General features: G+C 47.9%; 1 protein-coding gene across 1 annotated transcript; it reads right to left on the reverse strand.

Moving 5' to 3' along the window:
- Positions 1-7,691: 7,691 nt before the first annotated feature.
- selenou1a (selenoprotein U 1a) lies at positions 7,692-18,079 on the reverse strand. Its single transcript, XM_070873891.1, has 6 exons — positions 18,061-18,079; positions 15,729-15,902; positions 13,517-13,608; positions 11,902-12,042; positions 11,466-11,630; positions 7,692-7,712 (listed from the first exon to the last, which is right to left on the reverse strand). Exons 2-6 carry the CDS (start codon positions 15,898-15,900, stop codon positions 7,692-7,694), a joined length of 591 nt encoding a protein of 196 aa, XP_070729992.1. The 5' UTR covers positions 15,901-15,902; positions 18,061-18,079.
- Positions 18,080-20,687: the final 2,608 nt, after the last annotated feature.

Genomic DNA, 20,687 nt, shown 5'->3' on the forward strand with positions numbered 1-20,687 from the left:
GAGAGAGAAGAGAGAGAGAGAGAGAGAGAGGGGACGGGGTGAAGGAGAGAGAGACACAGGGGGGGAGGGGTGAAGGGGAGAGAGAAGGGGGGGGAAGGGGTGAAGGGGAGAGAGAGTGAGGGGGGGTGAAGGGAGAGAGAGAAGAGAGAGAAGAGAGAGAGAGAGAGAGAGAGAGAGAGAAGAGAGAGAGTGGGAGGGGTGAAGGAGAGAGAGAGAGAGAGAAGAGAGAGAGAGAGGGGGGGGAGGGGTGAAGGAGAGAGAGAGAGAGAGAGAGAGAGAGAGAGCGCAGGTTAGAAAGAGAGAGAGAGAAAGAGAAAGGGGGTAGAGAGAGAGAGAGCGGAGTAAAGAGAGAGAGCGCGAGAGAGAGAGCAGGAGTGGAATAACCTCACACTTTAGAACATTATACTCCATCTGCCAAATTTTTTGCCCACTCACTTAGCCTGTCTATATCCCTTTGCAGATTTTTTGTGTCGTCCTCACAATTTGCTTTCCCAGCCATCTTTGAATCATCAGCAAACTTGGCTACATTATACTCGGTCCCTTCATCCAAGTCATTAATATAGATTTAAATAGTTGAGGCCCCAGCACCGATCCCTGCGGCATCTCACTAGTTACTGTTTGCCAACTGGAAAAATGACCCATTTATCCCAACTCTCTTTTCTGTTAGTTAGCCAATCCTCTATCCATGCTCATAAATTACCCCCAACCCCGTGAACTTTTATCTTCTGCAGTAATCTTTTATGTGGCACCTTATTGAGTACCTTCTGGAAATCCAAATACACCACATCCACTGGTTCATCCTTATCCACCCTGCTCGTTACATCTAAGAGAACTCCAGCAAATTTGTCAAACATAATTTCCCTTTCATCAAACCATGCTGACTCTGCTTGACTGAATCATGCTTTTCCAAATGTCCTGCTACTGCTTCCTTAATAATGGACTCCAGCATTTTCCCAACGACAGATGTTAGGCTAACTGGTCTATAGTTTCCTGCTTTTTGTCTGCCTCCTTTTTTTAAAAAATAGGGACGTTATTTCAATCTGCTGGGACCGTCCCCGAATCCAGGGAACTTTGATAGATTACAACCAATGCATCTTCCATCTCTGCAGCCACTTCTTTTAAGATGCTAGGATGTAAGCCATCAGGTCCAGGGGACTTGTCCGCCTTTAGTCCCATTATTTTATTGAGTACTACTTCTTTAATGATAGTGATTGTATTAAGTTCCTCCCTCCCTATATTATCAATTATTGGGATGTTTTTAGTGTCTTCTACCGTGAAGACCGATACAAAATATTTGTTCAACATCTCTGCCATTTCCCTGTTGTCCATTATTGATTCCCCAGTCTCACCCTCTAGGGGATGAACATTTACTTTAGCCACTCTTTTCCTTTTTATGTACCTGTAAAAACTCTGTTTTTATATTTTGTGCTAGTTTACTTTCATAATCTATCTTTCCTCTCTTTGTAGTTGTATAGCACCTTTAACGGAATAAAATGTCCCAAGACGCATCATAGGAGCGTTATCAGACAAAATCTGACACACAGCCAAATCAGGACAGGTGATCAAATTCTTGGTCAAATAGGTAGGTTTTAAGGAGCCTCTGGAGGCTGAAAGGTTCAAGGAGGAAATTCCAGAACTTAAATTCCAGCTGAAGGCACGGCCACCAATAGTGGAGCGATTAAAATCGGGGATGTGCAAGAAGCCAGAATTGGAGGAGCGCAGAGATCTCAGAGGATTAAGAAATAGGAGCAGGACTCGGCCACACGGCTCATCGAATCTGTTACGGCTTTTAATATCATGGCTGATCTTCGAACTCAACACCATTTTCCAGCCCGATCCCCATAGCCCTTGATTCCCCTAAAGTCCAAGGGGCCAAAATAGCCTCTCGCCCCGATTGGGGGCGGTTACCTTCCGGGGCTTTTATCGCCCGGTCCGCAGGTCCCGGCACCGATGCAAAGTTGGGCGAGTGCGCCCCTCAAAAGGAGGCGGAGTGCTGTCTCAGGTGCTCCGCTTCCTTGAAGGGTGCTCCCGGGGCGGGAGCCCAGCACTATGCGGATCATCTGTGTAGCCCTGACGCACTACAACGCCCCTCGCCTTCACTTAAAGGGGAGGGCGACTGGACACTCTGCAGGCCCCTTTGGTGGCTACCACTGGGCCACCAGGGAAGCGATCGACTGGGCCAACAGCCCGGGCTGCATGATGGCAGCCTGGTCCGCCATTGTCAGGCTGAAGCAAAAGTCAGCCGACAAATAAAAATGGTGGCCCGCGCCGCTAAATGCCTCCCTTTTAAGGGGCGCCTCATGAAGCTGGCGTTGACATCCACTTGCACCAGCCTTGTGACTCGCGGGGCAACTTTCCCCGCGGGCCGCAAAAGGGTCAGCGTGGGAGGTGAGGTGTCGACGCGCACGGCGTGTGCCGGCCCGGGGCGCTAATTGCGCCACTTGCGGGACAGCGCCCCCCCCCAAACCTCCGGGGCAATTTCCCGGGAGGTAGCGTCCCCTCTCCCGGGCGAAAAAGTCATTGTGCCTTGTTGGCGCCCCCTGGAGGCACTAACAGGGCTATAAAAAGGGACACTTTCCGCCCCCAAAAATATATCAATTCCAGTCTTGAATATACTCATCGATTGAGCATCCACAGGCCTCTGGGGTAGTGAACTCCAAAGGTTGTAGGGCTGGAGGCAGTTAGAGATAGGGAGGGGGTGAGGCCATAGAGAGATTTGAAAAGAAGGATAAGAATAAAGGTCAGAGAGCATAGGCATGTTAGGTGAACAGGACTTGGTGGGAGTTATGATATGGGCAACAGGGTTTTTGTTCAAGATAGCTCCTGGACAGGCAGCTCCCGAGGGAACTCCTCACTCTGCACCTTTATCCTTGGCCATCCGCTGCCATCCTTTGCCCTCTCTCCCCCAATCGTCTCCCTTTCACTGTTTAAGTTCCCCTGGGTGCATTTTAGTCCCTAACTACAAGTTAACTGCTAGTTTAAAGTTACCTGGGCCAACTGCCCACTGCCACCCATGCCTGTGCTTTGCCTTTTGCAGTGGGCACTGGATCTTTGCTCAAATTTGCAATCCAAATTCTGGAATTCGCGGGACGTTAAGATTACGCTTCTGCCCTGGACTACACTGCTCAGCCACTGTGCCTCTGATCTGCTGCTGAGTTGCTTAAATTTTAAAGTAATTGTCTAGCCTCCAGCCCCACTGTTAGCTGCTTGCCTGTGCCGGTCTCCGAACCTGGAGATCAGTTCATGCGTGCAGTCCTGGTCGCCGTATTATAGGAAGGGCGTGATTGCACTAGAGAGGGTGCAGAGGAGATTTACGAGGATGTTGCCTGGAATGGAGAATCTTAGATTATAGGAAGGACGTGATTGTACTAGAGAGGGTGCAGAGGAGATTTATGAGGATGTTGCCTGGAATGGAGAATCTTAGCTAGGAGGACAGATTGGATAGGCTGTGTTTGTTCTCATTGGAACAGAGGAGGCCGAGAGGAGACCTCATTGAGGTGTATAAAATTTTAAGGGACCTGGATATAGTGGAGAGTAAGGTCCTATTTCCCTTGGTGGAGGGGTCAATTATGAGGGGGCATAGGTTTAAGGCGGTTGATGGAATATTTAGAGGGGATTTGAGGAGAGGCTTCTTCACGCAGAGGGTTGTGGGAGTCTGGAACTCACTGCCTGGAAAGGTAATAGAGGCAGAAACCCTCACCACATTTAAAAGGTGCTTGGATGGGCACTTAAAGTACTGTAACTTTCAGGGTTACAGACCTAGAGCTAGTAAGTGGGATTAGACTGGATAACCTCTTGTTGGCTGGCACAGATACGATGGTAAGTACTGCAGGGAATCGAATACGGCCAGGGTGATCTCCTGGACTAGTTTCGATCGCCTAGATGGGTCGGAGAGGAATTTTCCCAGATTTTTTCCCCAATTGGCCTGGGTTTTTAATGTTTTTTTGCCTCTCCCAGGAGATCACATGGCTCTGGTTGGGGTGGAGTGTCGAATGTTGCGGTGCAAGGAGTGTCGCAGTTGTGAGGGGTGGCCTGGTTGGGCCTGATGCTCTTTACCTTTCTGCCATTATTCATAGGGTTATATGTAACCTTCAGGGTTGCTGACCGAGGACCGTGTGTCTTTGTCGGCCGGCACAGACACGATGGGCCGAAATGGCCTCCTTCTGCTCTATAAATTTCTATGTTTCTATGTAGATTTCTATCAGTTCACCGATGCTCCAAGGTGACTCCACCCTACCTCATTGACTTTATCCCATCATGAAACCCCTGACTTTAACTTTGGACTTCTTCCTATCGTCTCTTCCATATTCTCCGTACCAGGACATATCTATCCTAATCTTGCTATGTAACGTCGCCTGTATAACACGAGTTTCCCTGTGTCCATTCAGGTGCTTGTTCTGGCTGCCGCTCCGGACCCGAGCCCATCACTATTTTCCATTTTTTTTCCTTCTTTTCTCTCAACCCCTCCTGGGCCCCATCCTGTCGTCATGATTCCTTTCATTTCACCCATCTCCGGTACTCTGCTCTCCCAAATCTGTATCCCCAACCCTTCAGCACTCCTCGACCTTCCGACTCTCCTGCCACCATCCCAGGCTCGACTCCATCTTGGACAAGCCTACAGCTTCCCTTGGCATCCTCCAAAGGGCCCCTCGTTATGAGCAGCAACACCAACTGTCCCATCCTATTCTCGCTGGCCTTCCCGCTCACTGGGGCTAATCTTTCTTACCTCCTTCCTGTCCCGCTCACCCCTCCCAATGCTAATGCTGTGGACTCTGCCAGCGGATCAGCTTTAACCGCACCTCCCTCCAGGATGTCAGCTCATTTGTGAATAAGGTCCTTGCCATCCACTGTCGATCATTGCATCAACATCACGGCCTTGACGGAAATCTGGCTGAGAGGTGATGTCATCTTCCCCTTAAATGAAGCCTCCACTCCGGGCTATACCTCCCATCACTTGCCCCGCCCAAACTGCCGTGGTAGCAGTGTGGCTCTCATCACCAAATCACACCTTGGTCTGCCCCCTAGTCAAAGCTAATTACCACTTTATCAGCCTACTCTCAATCATCAGCAAAGTGATGGAAGGAGTCATCAAATATCACCTACTCACCAACACTCAATTCAGTTCCGCCAGGATCACTCGGCTCCAGACCTCATTACATACAGCCTTGGTCCAAACATGAACAAAGCAGCTGAATTCCAGAGGTGAGGTTAGAGTGACTGCCCTTGACGTCAAGGCAGCATTTGACCGAGTGTGACATCAAGGAGCCCGAGTAAAATTGGAGTCAATGGGAAAACTCTCCACTGGCTGGAGTCATACCTAGCATAAAGGAAGATGGTTGTGGTGGTTGAAGGTCAGTCATCACAGCCCCAGGACATCGCTGCAGGAGTTCCTGAGGGCAGTGTCCCAGGCCCAACCATCTTCAGCTGGTTCATCAATAACCTTCCCTCCATCATAAGGTCAGAAGTGGGAATGTTCGCTGATCACTGCAGTGCTCAGTGCCATTCGCAACTCCTCAGATAATGAAGCAGTCCATGCCGACATGCAGAAAGACCTGGATAACATTCAGGCTTTGGCTGATAAATGGCAAGTAACATTCATGCCACTCAAGTACCAGGAAATGACTATCTCCAACAAAAGAGAGTCCAGTCACCTCCCCTTGATCTGCAATGGCACGTCCACCGCCATCTTCACTGAGCTAAACCGGCCATATCAGCACCGAGACTACAAGAGCGGGTCAGAGGCTGGGTAATCTGTGATGAGTGGCTCACCTTCTGACCCCCAAGGCTCATCATTAGTCAATACTCACTCATCCTGGAGCCACAACACAGGATGCTCAACACCATCCAAGACAGAGCAGCCTTTGTCACTGGACTCTATATCCACCCCTCCACCACCAGTGCACCGTGGCTGCAGTGTGTAATATTTACAGGATGCATTGCAGCAACTTGCCAAGATTATTGCAACAGTACCTCCCGCCTCTGTGACCTCGACCACCGAAAAGGACAAGGGCAGCAGGCGCATGGGAACACTACCACCTCCAATTCCCTAGTCCCAGTCCACGTTCCCAGTCCCAGTCCTTGACATTGAATTCCATCATTCGTGCCCATTATCAATATCCCCTTGCAGCTTCCTGGGAATTATCTACTGTGCCTCCTATTGTCTGCAAATGTTGACACCACTCCCTCTAGCCCTGTATCAAAATCATTGAACAGAAGTGGTTCCAGGCAGAATACTGTGGGACACTGCTACCCACTACAAACCTGAAACTGCCTTTAACTCCTACTCTCTGTTCCTCCCTTCTGACCAGTTTTTAAATCCAATTTGCTATCCTCCCCCTAATTCCATACCTGTTAATCTGCTTCAATCAGGTCCTGGGTGGTACCCAGTATGAAAGTCCTGTACACCATAATTCCCCACCCAATATATCCATCGCCTCCTCAAAGAACTTCATCGGTATTCTCCAGCATAATCTTCCTAAATAAAGATTCCAAAATGTTGCCTCCCACAGATAGAATCGTTGAGTCATAGAATGGTTACAGTACGGAAGAAAGCCATTCGGCCCACTGAGCCCGTGCCGGCTCTCTGCAAGAGCATTTCAGCTAGTTCCACTCCCCCGCCCTTTCCCTGTAGTCCTGCAAATGTTTTTCTTTCAGGTACTTATCCAACTCCCTTTTGAAAGCCATAATTGAGTCTGCCTCCACCACCCTTTCAGGCAGTGCATTCCAGATCCTAACCACTTGCTGCGTAACGAAGTTTTTTTTAATGTCACCTTTGGTTGCTAAACTAATAATCAAAGGTGAGATGATAAACTAACCTGAATTGACCGGATTAGCACTGTCTGTCTTTCTGAGAATGGTTCTTACATCGACTCTCAATACAACCCAAAAAATACCATTTTGATTTCCCCCCCCACGCTCCCTTTTTCCTCATGATTCTTGGATATATCTGTCAGGTCCTGGTATTTTATCCTCCTTTAGTTTAACAAACTTCTCTATTAGTTTCCTTTAATTTATTATAATCTCTCATTTTTCCTTCAACCAATTCAGGATTAAACCCCTCCCTATATCCTTCCCTCTAACACTGATGCAACTTGTCAACTATCCCCACTAACTCACTGCTCTCTCCTCAGTGATCCCACCTCACATTTAACAATTCACCTTTTAATGCCCTATTTGTCCAATACTTACTTCTGAAGATTCGCTCCATCGTGTTGTGTGGCACTACCACCGTGCTAAATGGGATAGATTTAGAACAGATCTAGCAGCACAAAACTGGGCATCCATGAGGCGCTGTGGGCCATCAGCAGCAGCAGAATTGTATTCCACCACAATCTGTAACCACATGGCCCGGCATATCCCTCACTACTATTACCATCAAGCCAGGAGACCAACTCTGGTTCAAGAAGTGCAGAAAAGCATACCAGTAGCAGCACCAGACACACCTAAAATTGAGGTGCCAACCTGGGGAGGCTACAATACAGGACTACATGTATGCTAAGCAGAGGAAGCAGCATGCTATAAACAGAGCTAAGCGATCCCACAATCAACGGATCAGATCAAAGCTCTGCAGTCCTGCCACATCCAGGCTGTTTACTTCTCTGCTCAAACTCCCTCTTTGCTTACCTCAAAGGGTGTAGTTCAATTGGGCAAGAGTAGGCAGTAAACTTTGTGTTGCCAGAGGAATGTAGAATTCAGCTGTAGGCAAAGTTGAGCTGCATTTGGGGAGATTTTGCATCAATAATTAATAGTTGCGTAAACTGAGTAGGAGGAGATTGATTCATGCGACAGTGGATCTGGGCATTCAGGTTAGCGTGATTCATACAGAGAGACATAGCGAAGCTGGGGGTGCAACAAAAAATTGTATTTATATAGCACTTTTAACGTGGTCAAGTACCCCAAGGCACTTCACAGGAGTGTTATGAGATAAAAATTTGACACCGAGCCGCACAAGTAGAAATTAGCACAGGTGGCCAAAAGCTTGATCAAAGAGGTATGTTTTAAAGAGTGTCTTGAAGAAGGAAAGAGGGGTAAAGAGGCGGAGAGGTTTAGGGAGGGAGGTCCAGAGCTTGGGGCTTAGGCAACAGAAGGCACGGCCACCATTGGTTGAGCGATTATAATCAGGGATGCTCAAGAGGGCAGAATTAGAGGAGCGCCGACATCTCAGGTGGGGGTGGGGGGTTGTAGGGGCTGGAGGAGATTACAGAGATAGGGAGGGGTGAGGCCATAAGGGATTTGAAAATAAGGATGAGAATTTTGAAATTGAGGCTTTGCTTAACCGGAAGCCAATGTAGGTCAGCAAGCATAGGGCTGATGGGTGAGCGGGACTTGGTGTGAGTTAGAACATGGGCAGCCGTGTTTTGAATGACCTCTAGTTTACATAGAATGTAGGAGGCCAACCAGGAGTGTGTTAGAATAGTCAAGTCTAGAGGTAACAAAGGTATGGATGAGGTTAACTATTCAGAGTGAGACACAGCGAAGCTGGGGGCGGTTCAGGTTAACTATTTACAGTGATTAGCTTGGGATTGATAGTTTTAGAAACATAGAAAATAGGTGCAGGAGTAGGCCATTCGGCCCTTCTAGCCTGCACCGCCATTCAATGAGTTCATGGCTGAACATTCAACTTCAGCACCCCATTCCTGCTTTCTCGCCATACCCCTTGATCCCCCTAGTAATAGAAGACCTGTCTGCAGCCTTTAACACGGCTGACCACAGCATCCACCTTCAATGCCTCTCCTCCTTTGTCCAGTTGGGTGGATCTGAACTCGCAGAATCACTGGCTTCTCTTCCCACTCAAGCACCGTTACTTCTGGAGGCTCCTAAGGATCTATCCTTGGCCCCCCTCCTATTTCTCATCTATGATGCCCCTTGGTGACATCATCCGAAAATGTTGTGTCAGTTTCCACATTTACACAGATGACACGCTGCTCTACCTCACCACCACCTCTCGACCCCTCTGCTGACTCTGATTTGTCAAACAGCTTGTCCGACATCCTGTATTGACCGAGCAGAAATTTCCTCCAACCAAATATTGGGAAGGCCAAAGCCACCGACACCATCTATCTCACTGGCAACTTTGAGGCTCTCCAAGATCGATCTCAACTGTGGCGTTGTATTTTCCCCTGGTATGAGCTTCCGACCATATATCCAATCCATCACTAAGACCACCTAATTCTACCTTCGTAACTTCACCCGACTCCAACCCTGTATCAGCTCATCTGCTGCTGAAACCCTCATCGATGTATTTGTTACCTCTAGATTTGACTATTCTAACACTCTCCTGGCTGGCCTCCCATCTTCCACCCTCCATAAACTTAAGGTCATCCAAAACTCTGCGTCCCAAGTTGCGCCATGTGAGGTTCACCTACCCTATGTTCGCTGATCTATATTGGCTCCCGGTTAAGCAATGCCTCGATTTTAAAATTCTCATCCTTGTTTTCAAATCCCTCCATAGCCTTGCCCCTCTCTATCTCTAATCTTCTTAAGCCCCAAAACCCCTTCACCCCACCAGAGATGTCTGCGTTCCTCTAATTCTGCTCTCTTGAGCACGCTGATTAGAATCACTCAACCATTGGTGGCCGTGCCTTCTGTTGCCTAGGCCCTAAGCTCTGGAATTCCCTGCCTAAACCTCTCTACCTCTCCAACCTCCTTCATGATGCTCCTTAAAAAATACCTCTTTCATCTGACCTAATGTGGCTTGGTATCAAATTTTGCTTGGTAATGCTCCTGTGAAGCGCCTTGGGACATAATATGTTAAAGGCGCTCTATAAATGAAAGTTGCTGTGGTTGACAGGGCTATGGAGAGAGAGTGGAATAGTGGGATTAGTTTGGGATTGATACAGGGCTGTTATGGAGAGAGCGGTGCAGTGGGATTAGTACAGGGCTATGGGGAAAGAGGGGCAATGGCAATACAGAGCTATGGGGAGTGTTCAGGACAGTGCGATTCGTTTGGGATTGATACAAGGCTGTGGGTAGTGAGCGGGACAGTGGGGTTAGTTTGGAATTGATACATGGCTATGGAGAGAGGGACAATAGGATTAGTTTGGGACTGATACAGGGCTATGGGGAGAGAGGGGCAATTGGATTAGTTTAGTGTGCCTCTGTCATTTGCTCTTCCTGCTCCAATTTGCCTGCATTCACAGGACATATACAGGTCTGCCCATAGTAAGGCCCCTGATACTATCTCCAGGACGGAAGTGTGGGAAGCTAAGGATTTTCTGACAAACTACAGAAAGGCAGCTTGTAGAATCTCTGCTGACTGCACAATACCTAAAATATTCACATTGCTTTCGTCAAAGCTGATAGCAAAGTTGTGGGCATTCAAAGCCCATGACAACAGCTGCTTCCAGGATTTGGGGCTCACTGGCAAGGCCGGCATGGATTGGCCATCCCACTTCCGATGTGGTAGTGTACCTTCCAGAGCTGCTGCAATCTCTCATGTTGGTGCTGGGTAGGGAATTGTGGGATTCTGCCCCATCGACGATGAAGGAATGGCGATATATATCCCCTTGCCAGGATAGTGTTTGAGCTGGAGGGAACCTGGAGGTGATGGTCTTCCCACAACATTGCTGCTCTTGTCCTCAGTGATGTTGGTGCAGAGGAGGGAGGTGCTGTTCAAGTAAGGGGAAGCTAGATAAACACATGCGGATGGAAAGAATAGAAGGACATGCTGATCGGATGAGATTAAATAAGATGGCTCATGCGGAGCATAAACACCGGCATAGATCTGTTGGGCCGAATGGCCTGTTTCTGTGCTGTAAAATTCTATGTAATTCTATGTAAAGTAATCTTGGTAAATTGCTGCAATGCATCCTATAGATAGTACACACTTCAGCCACAGTGCACTGGTGGTGGAAGGATGGATATAGAGTCCAGTGACTGGGCTGCTCTGTCTTGGATGGTGTTGAGCATCCTGTGTTGTGACTGCACCATCCAGACAAGTGAGTATTGACTTGGGTTCAGGTGAGTTTATCCTGCCTCTGACACGTTCTTATAGTCACGTTTCTGATGTGGCCAGTTCAGCTCAGTGATGACGCCCAAGATGGTGGTGGGAGATTCGCTGATGGAAGTGAATTGCAGGTCAAGGGGAGGTCTTGCTGGAGTTGGTCACTGCCAGGCTCTAATATGGCATAAATGTTATCTGCCACTTATCTGCCCAATCCTGCCTGTTATCCCGGTCCTGTTGTAGGTTGGGATGGGTTTCATTATCTGAGGAATTGGAAATTGAACTGAACACTGGAGCCGAGTTGTTCTGGCAGAACCTGAACTGGGCATTAGTGAGTTCCTTCTCTGCCCCATGCCCCCCGTGCCCCACCTGTCCCCTCTACCCACCCTGTCCCTGTGCCCAGATAGACCCGTGTACCTCCGTGTCCTCACCTTGCCTCCTATGCTGCCCACCCCCCCTCCGTCCCCCGTGCCTCTCCCCACCCCCACCCCATTCACTCAGATTATCCGATCCATTCCGTTACCTGCTGTCCAGCTCCGATGACAAACACTCCTCCCAGGATGAATCCTTCTCCATCTGTGTTGCCGCTGAATCCTTTCTGCCAGGCTCGCACAAAGTTTCTCCAAACACCCAGACGCATAAAGCCCATCAGCCCCATCGTGCGTGGTGTGGGCCCATAGAATCGAGTCTGGAGAGTGAATGATTTGGACAGTGAGAGAACGACTGGGGGGAGGAACTGCTGCTGGTAGTTTCAGAATTATTACCGATCACCAAGCACTCCGCGAGGCTCATTATTATTCAGTTCTTAAATTACAATAAATTCTCGCCCCCGTTGCTCGCCAACACATAAACACTCTTTCTCCCCTCCCCCCCCCCCCCCCCCCACACACACACACACACAAACAGCCCAGCCCTGCGAGATAAATGGCCGCACACATACTCAAGGACTCAGTACATACCTCTACATCTAGAAATATCACTCCTTTGAAAAAGGGCTGAAAGTTCTTTAATTCATTATTGATGTTTTCTTTGATGACCCCATAAAGAGGGATGCCTAACTCATCGAGTTGGGGTCTCAGAGAGGAGATCTCAGCAGCCTCCTACAGGCAGAAGAAATAAGTGTCATATCAATATCATGTTTTATGAAAGTGATGGAGGGTATGGCCTAGAAATCCAATAAAGCCCACAAACAGGCGGTAACACTGCGGGGCGAGGTTTGATCGCGTCTGTAAAAAGATCGGAACTTGTGCTGCCTGCTGATTATCAAAATTGTAGCGTATCAGCCCAGCGCAGAACGGCTGAAAGCCCAGCATGGACTCCGAGGTGGGTCAGGACTCGGGGCCAGGATCGGGGGTGGAGAGGCGGAGGGTCAGGGCCTGGATCGGGGATGGGGAGGCTGGGGGGTCAGGGATGTGGGGAGATGGCGGGGCCAGGATCGGGGGGAGGGGCCGGGACCAGGAGGATCGGGTGTGGCGGGGGGGTGAAGAGAAAGAGGTTGGGACCAGGATTGGAAGTGGTGCTGGGGGGGCGAGGATCATGTGGGTGGCGAGGAGAGGTCGGGGAGGTAGAGGAGAGGCCTGGGCCAGGATTGGTGGAAGGAAGGGGCGAGGAACAAGGGCGGGTGAGAGAGAGAAAGAGGGGAGATTGGGGCCAGGATTGGGCATTGGGTGGGTGGGGGCGGGGCTTGGAGCGGGCCTGGAGGTCGGAATCGGCAGTGAGTTTGGAGATGACAATGCTAAGTACTTATTCAGCGTTGTTTAACATGTGTTTTCGCTGGAGTAAACAGCGCTGCCGCTGGCTGCCTCAGACGCAAGTAAGATTTACAAGAGGAAGCAGAATATGCTAATGGCCTAATGCCTGCTTCAGAGAAGCTAAACAACGGCTCTTTTTTTTTACCCTCACCAATATGGTGTCCGGATGCGAGACGGATGCTATTTTGTTTTCCCACAAAACTGGCCTTAACAGCCACAAACTCTGTTCCCTAGCCATCGACTCCATCTTTCTCCCTGGCAACTGCCCGAGGCTGAACAAACTGTTCCCAACCTTTATGTCATATTTGACCCTGAGCCGAGCTTCCGACTACATATCCTCTCCATCACAAGACTGCCTACTTCCACCTCTGTAACATCACTCAACTCTGTCCCTGCCTCAGCTCATCTACTGCTGAAACCCTTACCCATGCCTTTGTACCTCTAGACTTTATTAAAATGCTCTCAAGGCCGGCCTCCCACATTGCACCATCTGTGAACTGGAGCTCATTCAAAATTCTGCTGCCCGTACCCTAACACGCACCAAGTCCTGTTCACCCATCATTCCTGTGCTTGTTGACCTACATTGGCTCCCAGTCCAGCAACACCTCGATTTAAAAATTCTCATCCATGTGTTTAAATCCCTCCATGGCCTCACCGCTTCCTAGCTCTGTAATCTCATCCAGCCCTACAACGATTTCCATTTATGTAGCGCCTTTAAGGGAGGGGGTTTCTCACAGAAACATCTCTGCTTTAAGAACAAAGTGATCATATTTCAGAATTAGACAGCACTAACTTACTCCAAAACAAACTCTTATCTCAGTACCTCTCGGCACAAGAATCATCCTGGTCTTCTCACCACCATGATCACTGCTCCGCTCTTGCTCCAAAGATCTCCTGCCTTAAATGTCCTGTCCTCTAGAAAAATATAAAGTGAAATTAAATCAATCTGAATTATTGAACAGTGGTAGAAGGGACTGTTGAGGGAGGTGGATAGTAAATATAGTAAACCTGTACATTGCTAAATGCTCACTCATTTTAGCTGCAATTATGCATTACAAGTTTGCCCATAACTGACCTTAGACGAACTGGTCTATAGTTACTCGGTTTAACTGACCTTAGACTAACTGGTCAAATGATTCTATATTTTAGTAAGGCCAACTTTAACTCGATGGGCCAAAAGTACCTACTCCTGCTCCTATTTCTTATATTCTTATGTTTAACAGGAAGAAACAGAGACTGACCACAGCAAACTGGTCAAAACTGTTATCGGGTAAAACTACAGATGGAACAGTAGGAGGTGTTCAAAAAAGAATTTAGCTCAATTCAGGACCTTTAAGGGACCTACCAAATAAAACAGCTGTGGTTAGCTAAAGAGCTGAGAGTTAAGACAAAGCTAAAGGAAGGGACACACAAAAGTGCAAATAGCTTAGATCCAGGGGGCTGGGAGAGATATAAGGAAGACAAAAAACGATAGTAAGAGCTGCAAAAAGGAAATATGAAAAGAAACTTGCGAGGGATAACAAGATTAACACAAAAAGGTTTTACATAAAAGGTAGTCGAGCATAATGTGGGCCCTTTAAAAACAGATGTCAGTCATATTGCAAATGAAAATAATGAAATTGCAGACTTGTTGACTAATTACTTTGTGTCAGTCTTCACAGTAAAGGAATAGGATAATATACCGAACGTTGATAGCCTTTGTAACTAGAGTGCTAGAATATAAAGGGGAGGGAATTTGCTGCAGCTTTACAAAGCCCTGGTTGGATTCCATCTGAAGAACTGTGTACAGTTCCAGGAACTGCAGCTTGGAAAGGATATATTGGCCTTGGCAGTGCAGCGTAGATTCACCAGAATACTATCAGGGCTTGAAGGATTAGATTATGAGGAGCGATTACATAAATTAGGCTTGTATTCCTTGGAATAGAGAAGATTAAGGGATGATTTAATTGAGGTTTTTAGGATTTTGAAAATAATTGATAAAGCAGATAGAGCGTTGCACCCCAGCTGGACTCTCCTGAGCAGTACTGCTCCGCATCCCGCAAAATCAGCACACTGCATGTGCCAGGCGGCACAAATGCTGGGGCTCATGGCTCCAACCCCTTTAGCGCCTTTATTCCGACCCTTTCCACCGAATTTCTACCCCATTGAATATAAAGGCGGTGATATTGAATTAGTACAAGGCTTTGGTTAGGCTCCAGTTGGAGTATTGACTGCAGCTATTGCACCCCATTACAGGAAGGGTATTAGAACCACAGACTGGAGTGCTTCATCGACATCCAGACCAACTTTGAATTTAATAAGTCTCCTTTAAGTTTGGTTTAATTTATAGTTAAATGTTGGTGCTCATTTAAAAAGGGAGCACCAACAAGCTCTTAAAGTCAGTGACATTGTCATCCTTACAGAATGAGCAAAGAGAGAGCTACGGAAAGGGGACAGCAAATGTTCATAGAATGACACCAGAGAGGAGTGGTTCCAATTATCAAGAAAAGGTTGAAAATTGGGGCATTTTCACTGCAACAGAGAAAGTTAAAAGGGATACAATAAAAGAATAGAAAGACTTGCATTTCTATAGCAACTTTCATGACCTCAGAATGTCCCAAAGCGTTTTACAGCCAACTAAGCAATTTTGAAGTGCAGTCATTGTTGTAATGTAGAAAATGCGGCAGCCAATCTGCACACAGCACGATTCCACCAACAGTAATGTGATAATGACCAGATAATCAGTTTTAGTGATGCTGATTTGAGGGATGAATATTGGCCAGGACACTAGGGATAATTCCACTGCTCTTCTTCGAAATAGTGCCGAGGGATCTTTTACATCCACCTGAGAGAGCAGCGCTCCCTCAGCACTGCAGTGGAGTGTCAGCCTAGATTTTTGTACTCAAGTCCCTGGAGTGGGGCTTGAATCCACAACCTTCTGACTCAGAGGCATGAGTGCTACCCACCGAGCCACAGCTGACACACTGTGGAGGGTTTGAACCATACGGAGGTAAATAATGAAAGCCCCGTCCTTGTGCACTGAATTTGAAACTTGCCTCGATCCAGGGTCCTCAGCTCGGCCCCTGACAGATATGCTAATGATGCGGTCTCTGCCTTGGGCAGTAGTAGGTCCGTGTTTGCCAGGAGCATGCCGGTGATTGCCGCTCCCAGGGCACCAAGGCCCAGTGTCCACAGGCCCATGTGGAAATCGTTAACAACCACAACCATACCTGCAACACAAGATCGATAGGTTCCTCATCAAACAGCAGCAGGGTGAGCAGAGCATTAACATTCATCCAAACACTTTACATGCAGCAACACACTTAGGATGACACCGCATCCCTCAGACACCAGTCAGAGCCCACTCAACACTCCTCTGCTTCGGCTCTCTCTCTCTCTCTCTCTCTCTCTCTGGGTGTCTCTATTTGTATGTATGTCTGTCTGTCTCTCCTTCAATGTCTCTCGGTGTCTCCATCTGTTTCTCTGCCAGACTGTCCCCTCCCCCCACTTTCTGTGCGTCACTCTGTCTATCCGTCACTATCATTTGTCACTCTCTCTCGGTCTCTCTATCCATGCCTGTCTCGGACTCTCTGCACGTCTCTCTCATGTTCTCTGCCGCTCACACCCTCGCTGCCTCTGCCCCTCTCTTTGCCCAGGTGTCTCCGTCTCTCACACTCTCTCTCAGAGTCACTCTATCTATCTCACTCACTCCTCCCTTCATCTCCCTGTCACTCATATTCTGTTGCCCTCTCTCTCTATCTCTGACTGTCTCTCTCCCTCTGTCCATGTCTCTCTGTGTCTTTCTCACTCTCTATCTGTCACTCTCACCCTGTCTAGCTGTCTCTTTCGCTCCCTCTCAACCCCCATCTGTGTCACTATCCATCTCTCACTCTGTTGCTCTCTCCATCTGACTCTCTCTCTCTCCCTCCCTCCCTGTCTGTCTGTCTTTCCCTGCATCTCTCTCACCCTCTCTTTCTCTAGGTCTCACTCTGCCTCCCTCACTCTCCCAGCCTCTCTCTTGGTCTCCCTCCTTCTGATTCTCTCCCTCTGTCTCCCTGTCTGACTTTGTCTCCCTACACCTCTCTGTCTCTCTCCCTCTCTGCTTGTCTGTCTGTGTCACTCTCTCTGTCTCTCTGTCTCTCACGTTTGCTGTCGCTCTCTCCCTCTTTCGGATGAGACGTTAAACCGAGGTCCCATCTGCTCTCTCAAGTGGACGTAAAAGGTCCCATGGCACTATTTCAAAGAAGAGAAGGAGTTATCCCCAGTGTACTGGCCAATATTTATCCCTCAGTCAACATAACAAATAAACAGATTATCTGGTTATCACATTGCTGTTTGTGGGAGCTTGCTTGCGTGCAAATTGACTGCCGCATTTCCTACATACAACAGTGACTATACGCCAAAAAAAAGTACTTCATTGGCTGTAAAGCACTTTGAGACGTCCAATGGTCATAAAAGGCACTATATAAATCCAAATCTTTCTCTCTCTCTCTCCCCCCCTCCCTCCCTCCCTCCCTCCCTGCATCTCTCTGTCTGTCACTCTCTTTATCTCTATCTTTAACTGTCTCACTGTCACTCTGTCTTTCTCTGCCTGCATCTCTCTTTCTCTTGTTTGTCTCTGTCTTTCTTACTGGGTGTCTTTCTTTTTCTCCCTCTCTCAACCTGTTGCTCGCTTGCGTCTCTCTGTCTCTGTCTCTGTCTGTGTCTCTGTCTGTGTCTCTGTCTGTGTCTGTGTCTGTGTCTGTTTCTGTTTCTGTTTCTCCATTCTCGCTTCTCGCTTCTCGCTTCTCGCTTCTCGCTTCTCGCTTCGATATACTCACGGTGCTCCCTGCTGCTCACACACAATCACATAAGTGAAACCTTGGTTTGTGCCTGCTTATATTCAGATCCACATTCCTGCAGCCTAGTAACTGGGCCACAGGCCAGGGCTCGGCAGCCAATCATGGCAGAGAGAGGCAAGACCGGTTAATCACACCAGATACACAGATCAGAGTCCACCTACCACAACAGCAAGCGCCACAATTCGCAGTGATACCGAGCCTTTTAACAATAACTTGTATTTATATAGCACCTTTAACGTAATAAAACGTTCCAAGGCGCTTCACGGGAGTATTATAGACAAAATGTTTGACACCGAGCTGCATGAGGAGAAATTAGGGCAGGTGACCAAAAGCCTGGTCAAAGAGCGTCTTAAAGGAGGAACAAAAGGTTTAGGCAGAGAATTCCAGAGCTTAGGGCCTAGGCAACAGAAGGCACACGCACCAATGTTTGAGCAGTTATAATTGCTGTTGTGGAGTATTAAAAATGTAACATTCACACGAAAGGTCTGTTATAGAGAATTGTTTATTAAAACCTGATTAATCAAGGGAGATCCGGCCTCATCAGTACCATTATGAGTGCTCTCAACGCCGATCTCATGGGACAAGCTACGCAGTTACATTCTTATACAGTTCAAATACAGTCAAAATGGTGGAACTCCACGAGGAAGTGTTCCATTGGCTATTTGCCACCAGTCTCCGCCCACCTGATACTAATACATTGGTTAATACATTTTCAGCAATGTCATTGGTTACTACCGTTACATTCATTTTATTGATTACAGTAATTTCTAATCATTCTGTTGGTACATCACTGTTGCTATGGGAAAAGCCCCCTCCCCTCTGCACCGCCCCCCCTCCACACGCCCCTATAGGTCACGTGTTACTTTTCTGTGACCGCGTTACCATACTAGCTTTCAGGCTGCGTCCTTGACAGACCACCTGACTATAAGCATTTCAAAGAGGCCTTGTGTCTGTTATCTCGTGTGACTGGAACATTGCGATCTTCTCTCATTATTACTGTGAGCTGTCTACATAAATCCTGTGGGTGTTCTTATCTCCGAAGAAAATTTCTCTGACCTTCTATGTTCTGCCTAATGGCTGGGATGTGGAATTCAGCTATTCCACCATGAACGCATTTAAAGCTTTCTCTGCCTTTCTTACTTTGTATTTTAGTTACACCGAATTACTTTACCCCTGATTAAGGTTTTTTGCTCTTACAATTACGGATGCTCAAGAGGGAAAAGTTAGAGAAGTACAGATATCTCGGGGGGTTGTGAGGCTGAAGGAGATAACAGAGATAGCGAGGGGCGGGGCCATGGAGGGATTTGAAAACAAGGATGAGAATTTTGAAATCGAGGCATTGTTTAACAGGGAGCCAATGTAGGTCAGCGAGTACAGGGGCGATGGGTGAACATAAGAAAAAGGAGTAGGCCATTTGGCCCCTCGAGTCTGCTCCACCATTCAATAAGATCATGGCTGATCTGATCATGGCCTCAACTCCACTTCCCCGACCTCTCCCCATAACTCTTGACTCATTGAATATATTTAAGGTGGAGAGAGACAGATTTTTGAGCGATAAGGGAGTAAAGGGTTATGGGGAGCGGGCAGGGAAGTGGAGCTGAGTCCATGATCAGATCAACCATGATCTTACTGAATGGCGGAGCAGGCTCGAGGGGCCATATGGCCAACTCCTGATTCTATTTCTTATGTTCTTATCGTTCAAAAATCTGTCTTATCTCCACTTTAAATATATTCAATGACCCAGCCTCCACAGCTCTCTGGGGTAGAGAATTCCACAGATTCACGATCCTCAGAGAAGAAATTCTTCCTCATCTCTGTTTCAGTTGGGCAACTCCTTATCCTGAAACTATGCCCTCAGTTCTAGATTTCCCCACGAGAGGAAACATCCTCTCTACATTGACCCTGTCAAGCCTCTTCATAATCTTATACGTTTCAATAAGATCACCTCTCATTCTTCTAAACTCCAATGAGTACAGGCCCAACCTGCTTTCTTCATAAGACAACCCTTTCATTTCAGGAATCAACCTTGTGAACCTTCTATGAATTGCCTCCAATGCAAGTATATCCCTCCTTAAATAAGGAGACCAAAACTGTACGCAGTATTCCAGGTGTGGCCTCACCAACGCCCTGTACATTTGTAGCAGGACTTCCCTACTTCATCCCCCTTGCAATAAAGACCAACATTCCATTTGCCTTCCTAATTACTTGCTGTACCTGCATACTAACTTTTTGTGTTTCATGTCAGCATCATAGGCAGTCCCTCGGAATCGAGGAAGACTTGCTTTCACCTGAGAAGTGAGTTCTTTGGTGGCTGTACAGTCCATTACGAGAGCTACAGACTCTGCCACAGGTGGGCCATATAGTCGTTGAGGGAAGGAGTGGGTGGGACTGGTTTGCTGCATGCTCTTTCCGCTGCCTGCGCTTGATTTCTGCATGATCTCAGCATTCAGATTCCCGGATGCACTTTCTCCACTTAAGGTGGTGTTTGGCCAGGGACTCCCAGGTTGTCAGTGGGGATGTCGCACTTTATCAGGGCCTCCAGATCCCTCTGTACCTCAGCATTTAGTAATCTCTCTCCATTTAAATAATCATTTGCTTTTTTATTTTTCCTAACAAAGTGGATAACCTCACATTTTCCCACATTATACTCCATTTGCCAAATTTTTGCCCACTCACTGAGCTTATCAATATCCCTTTGCAGATTTTTTGTGTCCTTCCCACAATTTGCTTTTCCACCCATCTTTGTATCATCAGCAAACTTGGCTACGTTACACTCGGTCCCTTCAGCGAAATCATTAAAATAGATTGTAAATAGTTGAGGCCCCAACACTGATCGCTGCGGCACCTGACTAGTTACTGTTTGCCAACCAGAAAATGATCCATTTACCCCAACTCTCTGTTTTCTGTTAGTTAGCTAATCCTCTATCCATGCAAATATATTTCCTCAACCCCGTGAGCTCCCAGGCCCCCGGGGCTCGGTCCCTTGGTCAGTGAGAGTGCCGGCCCCCGGTCCCCAGGTCAGTGAGAGTGCCGACCCCTGGGTCAGTGAGAGTGCCAGCTCCCGGTCCCCGGGTCAGTGAGAGTGCCGGCTCCTGGTCCCCGGGTCAGTGAGAGTGCCGGCCCCCGGTGCCCAGGTCAGTGAGATTGCTGGGCCCCGGGTCAGTGAGAGTGCCG

The sequence above is a fragment of the Pristiophorus japonicus genome, chromosome 3 (assembly GCF_044704955.1).
Source record: "Pristiophorus japonicus isolate sPriJap1 chromosome 3, sPriJap1.hap1, whole genome shotgun sequence".
NCBI classification, from domain to species: domain Eukaryota; kingdom Metazoa; phylum Chordata; class Chondrichthyes; family Pristiophoridae; genus Pristiophorus; species Pristiophorus japonicus.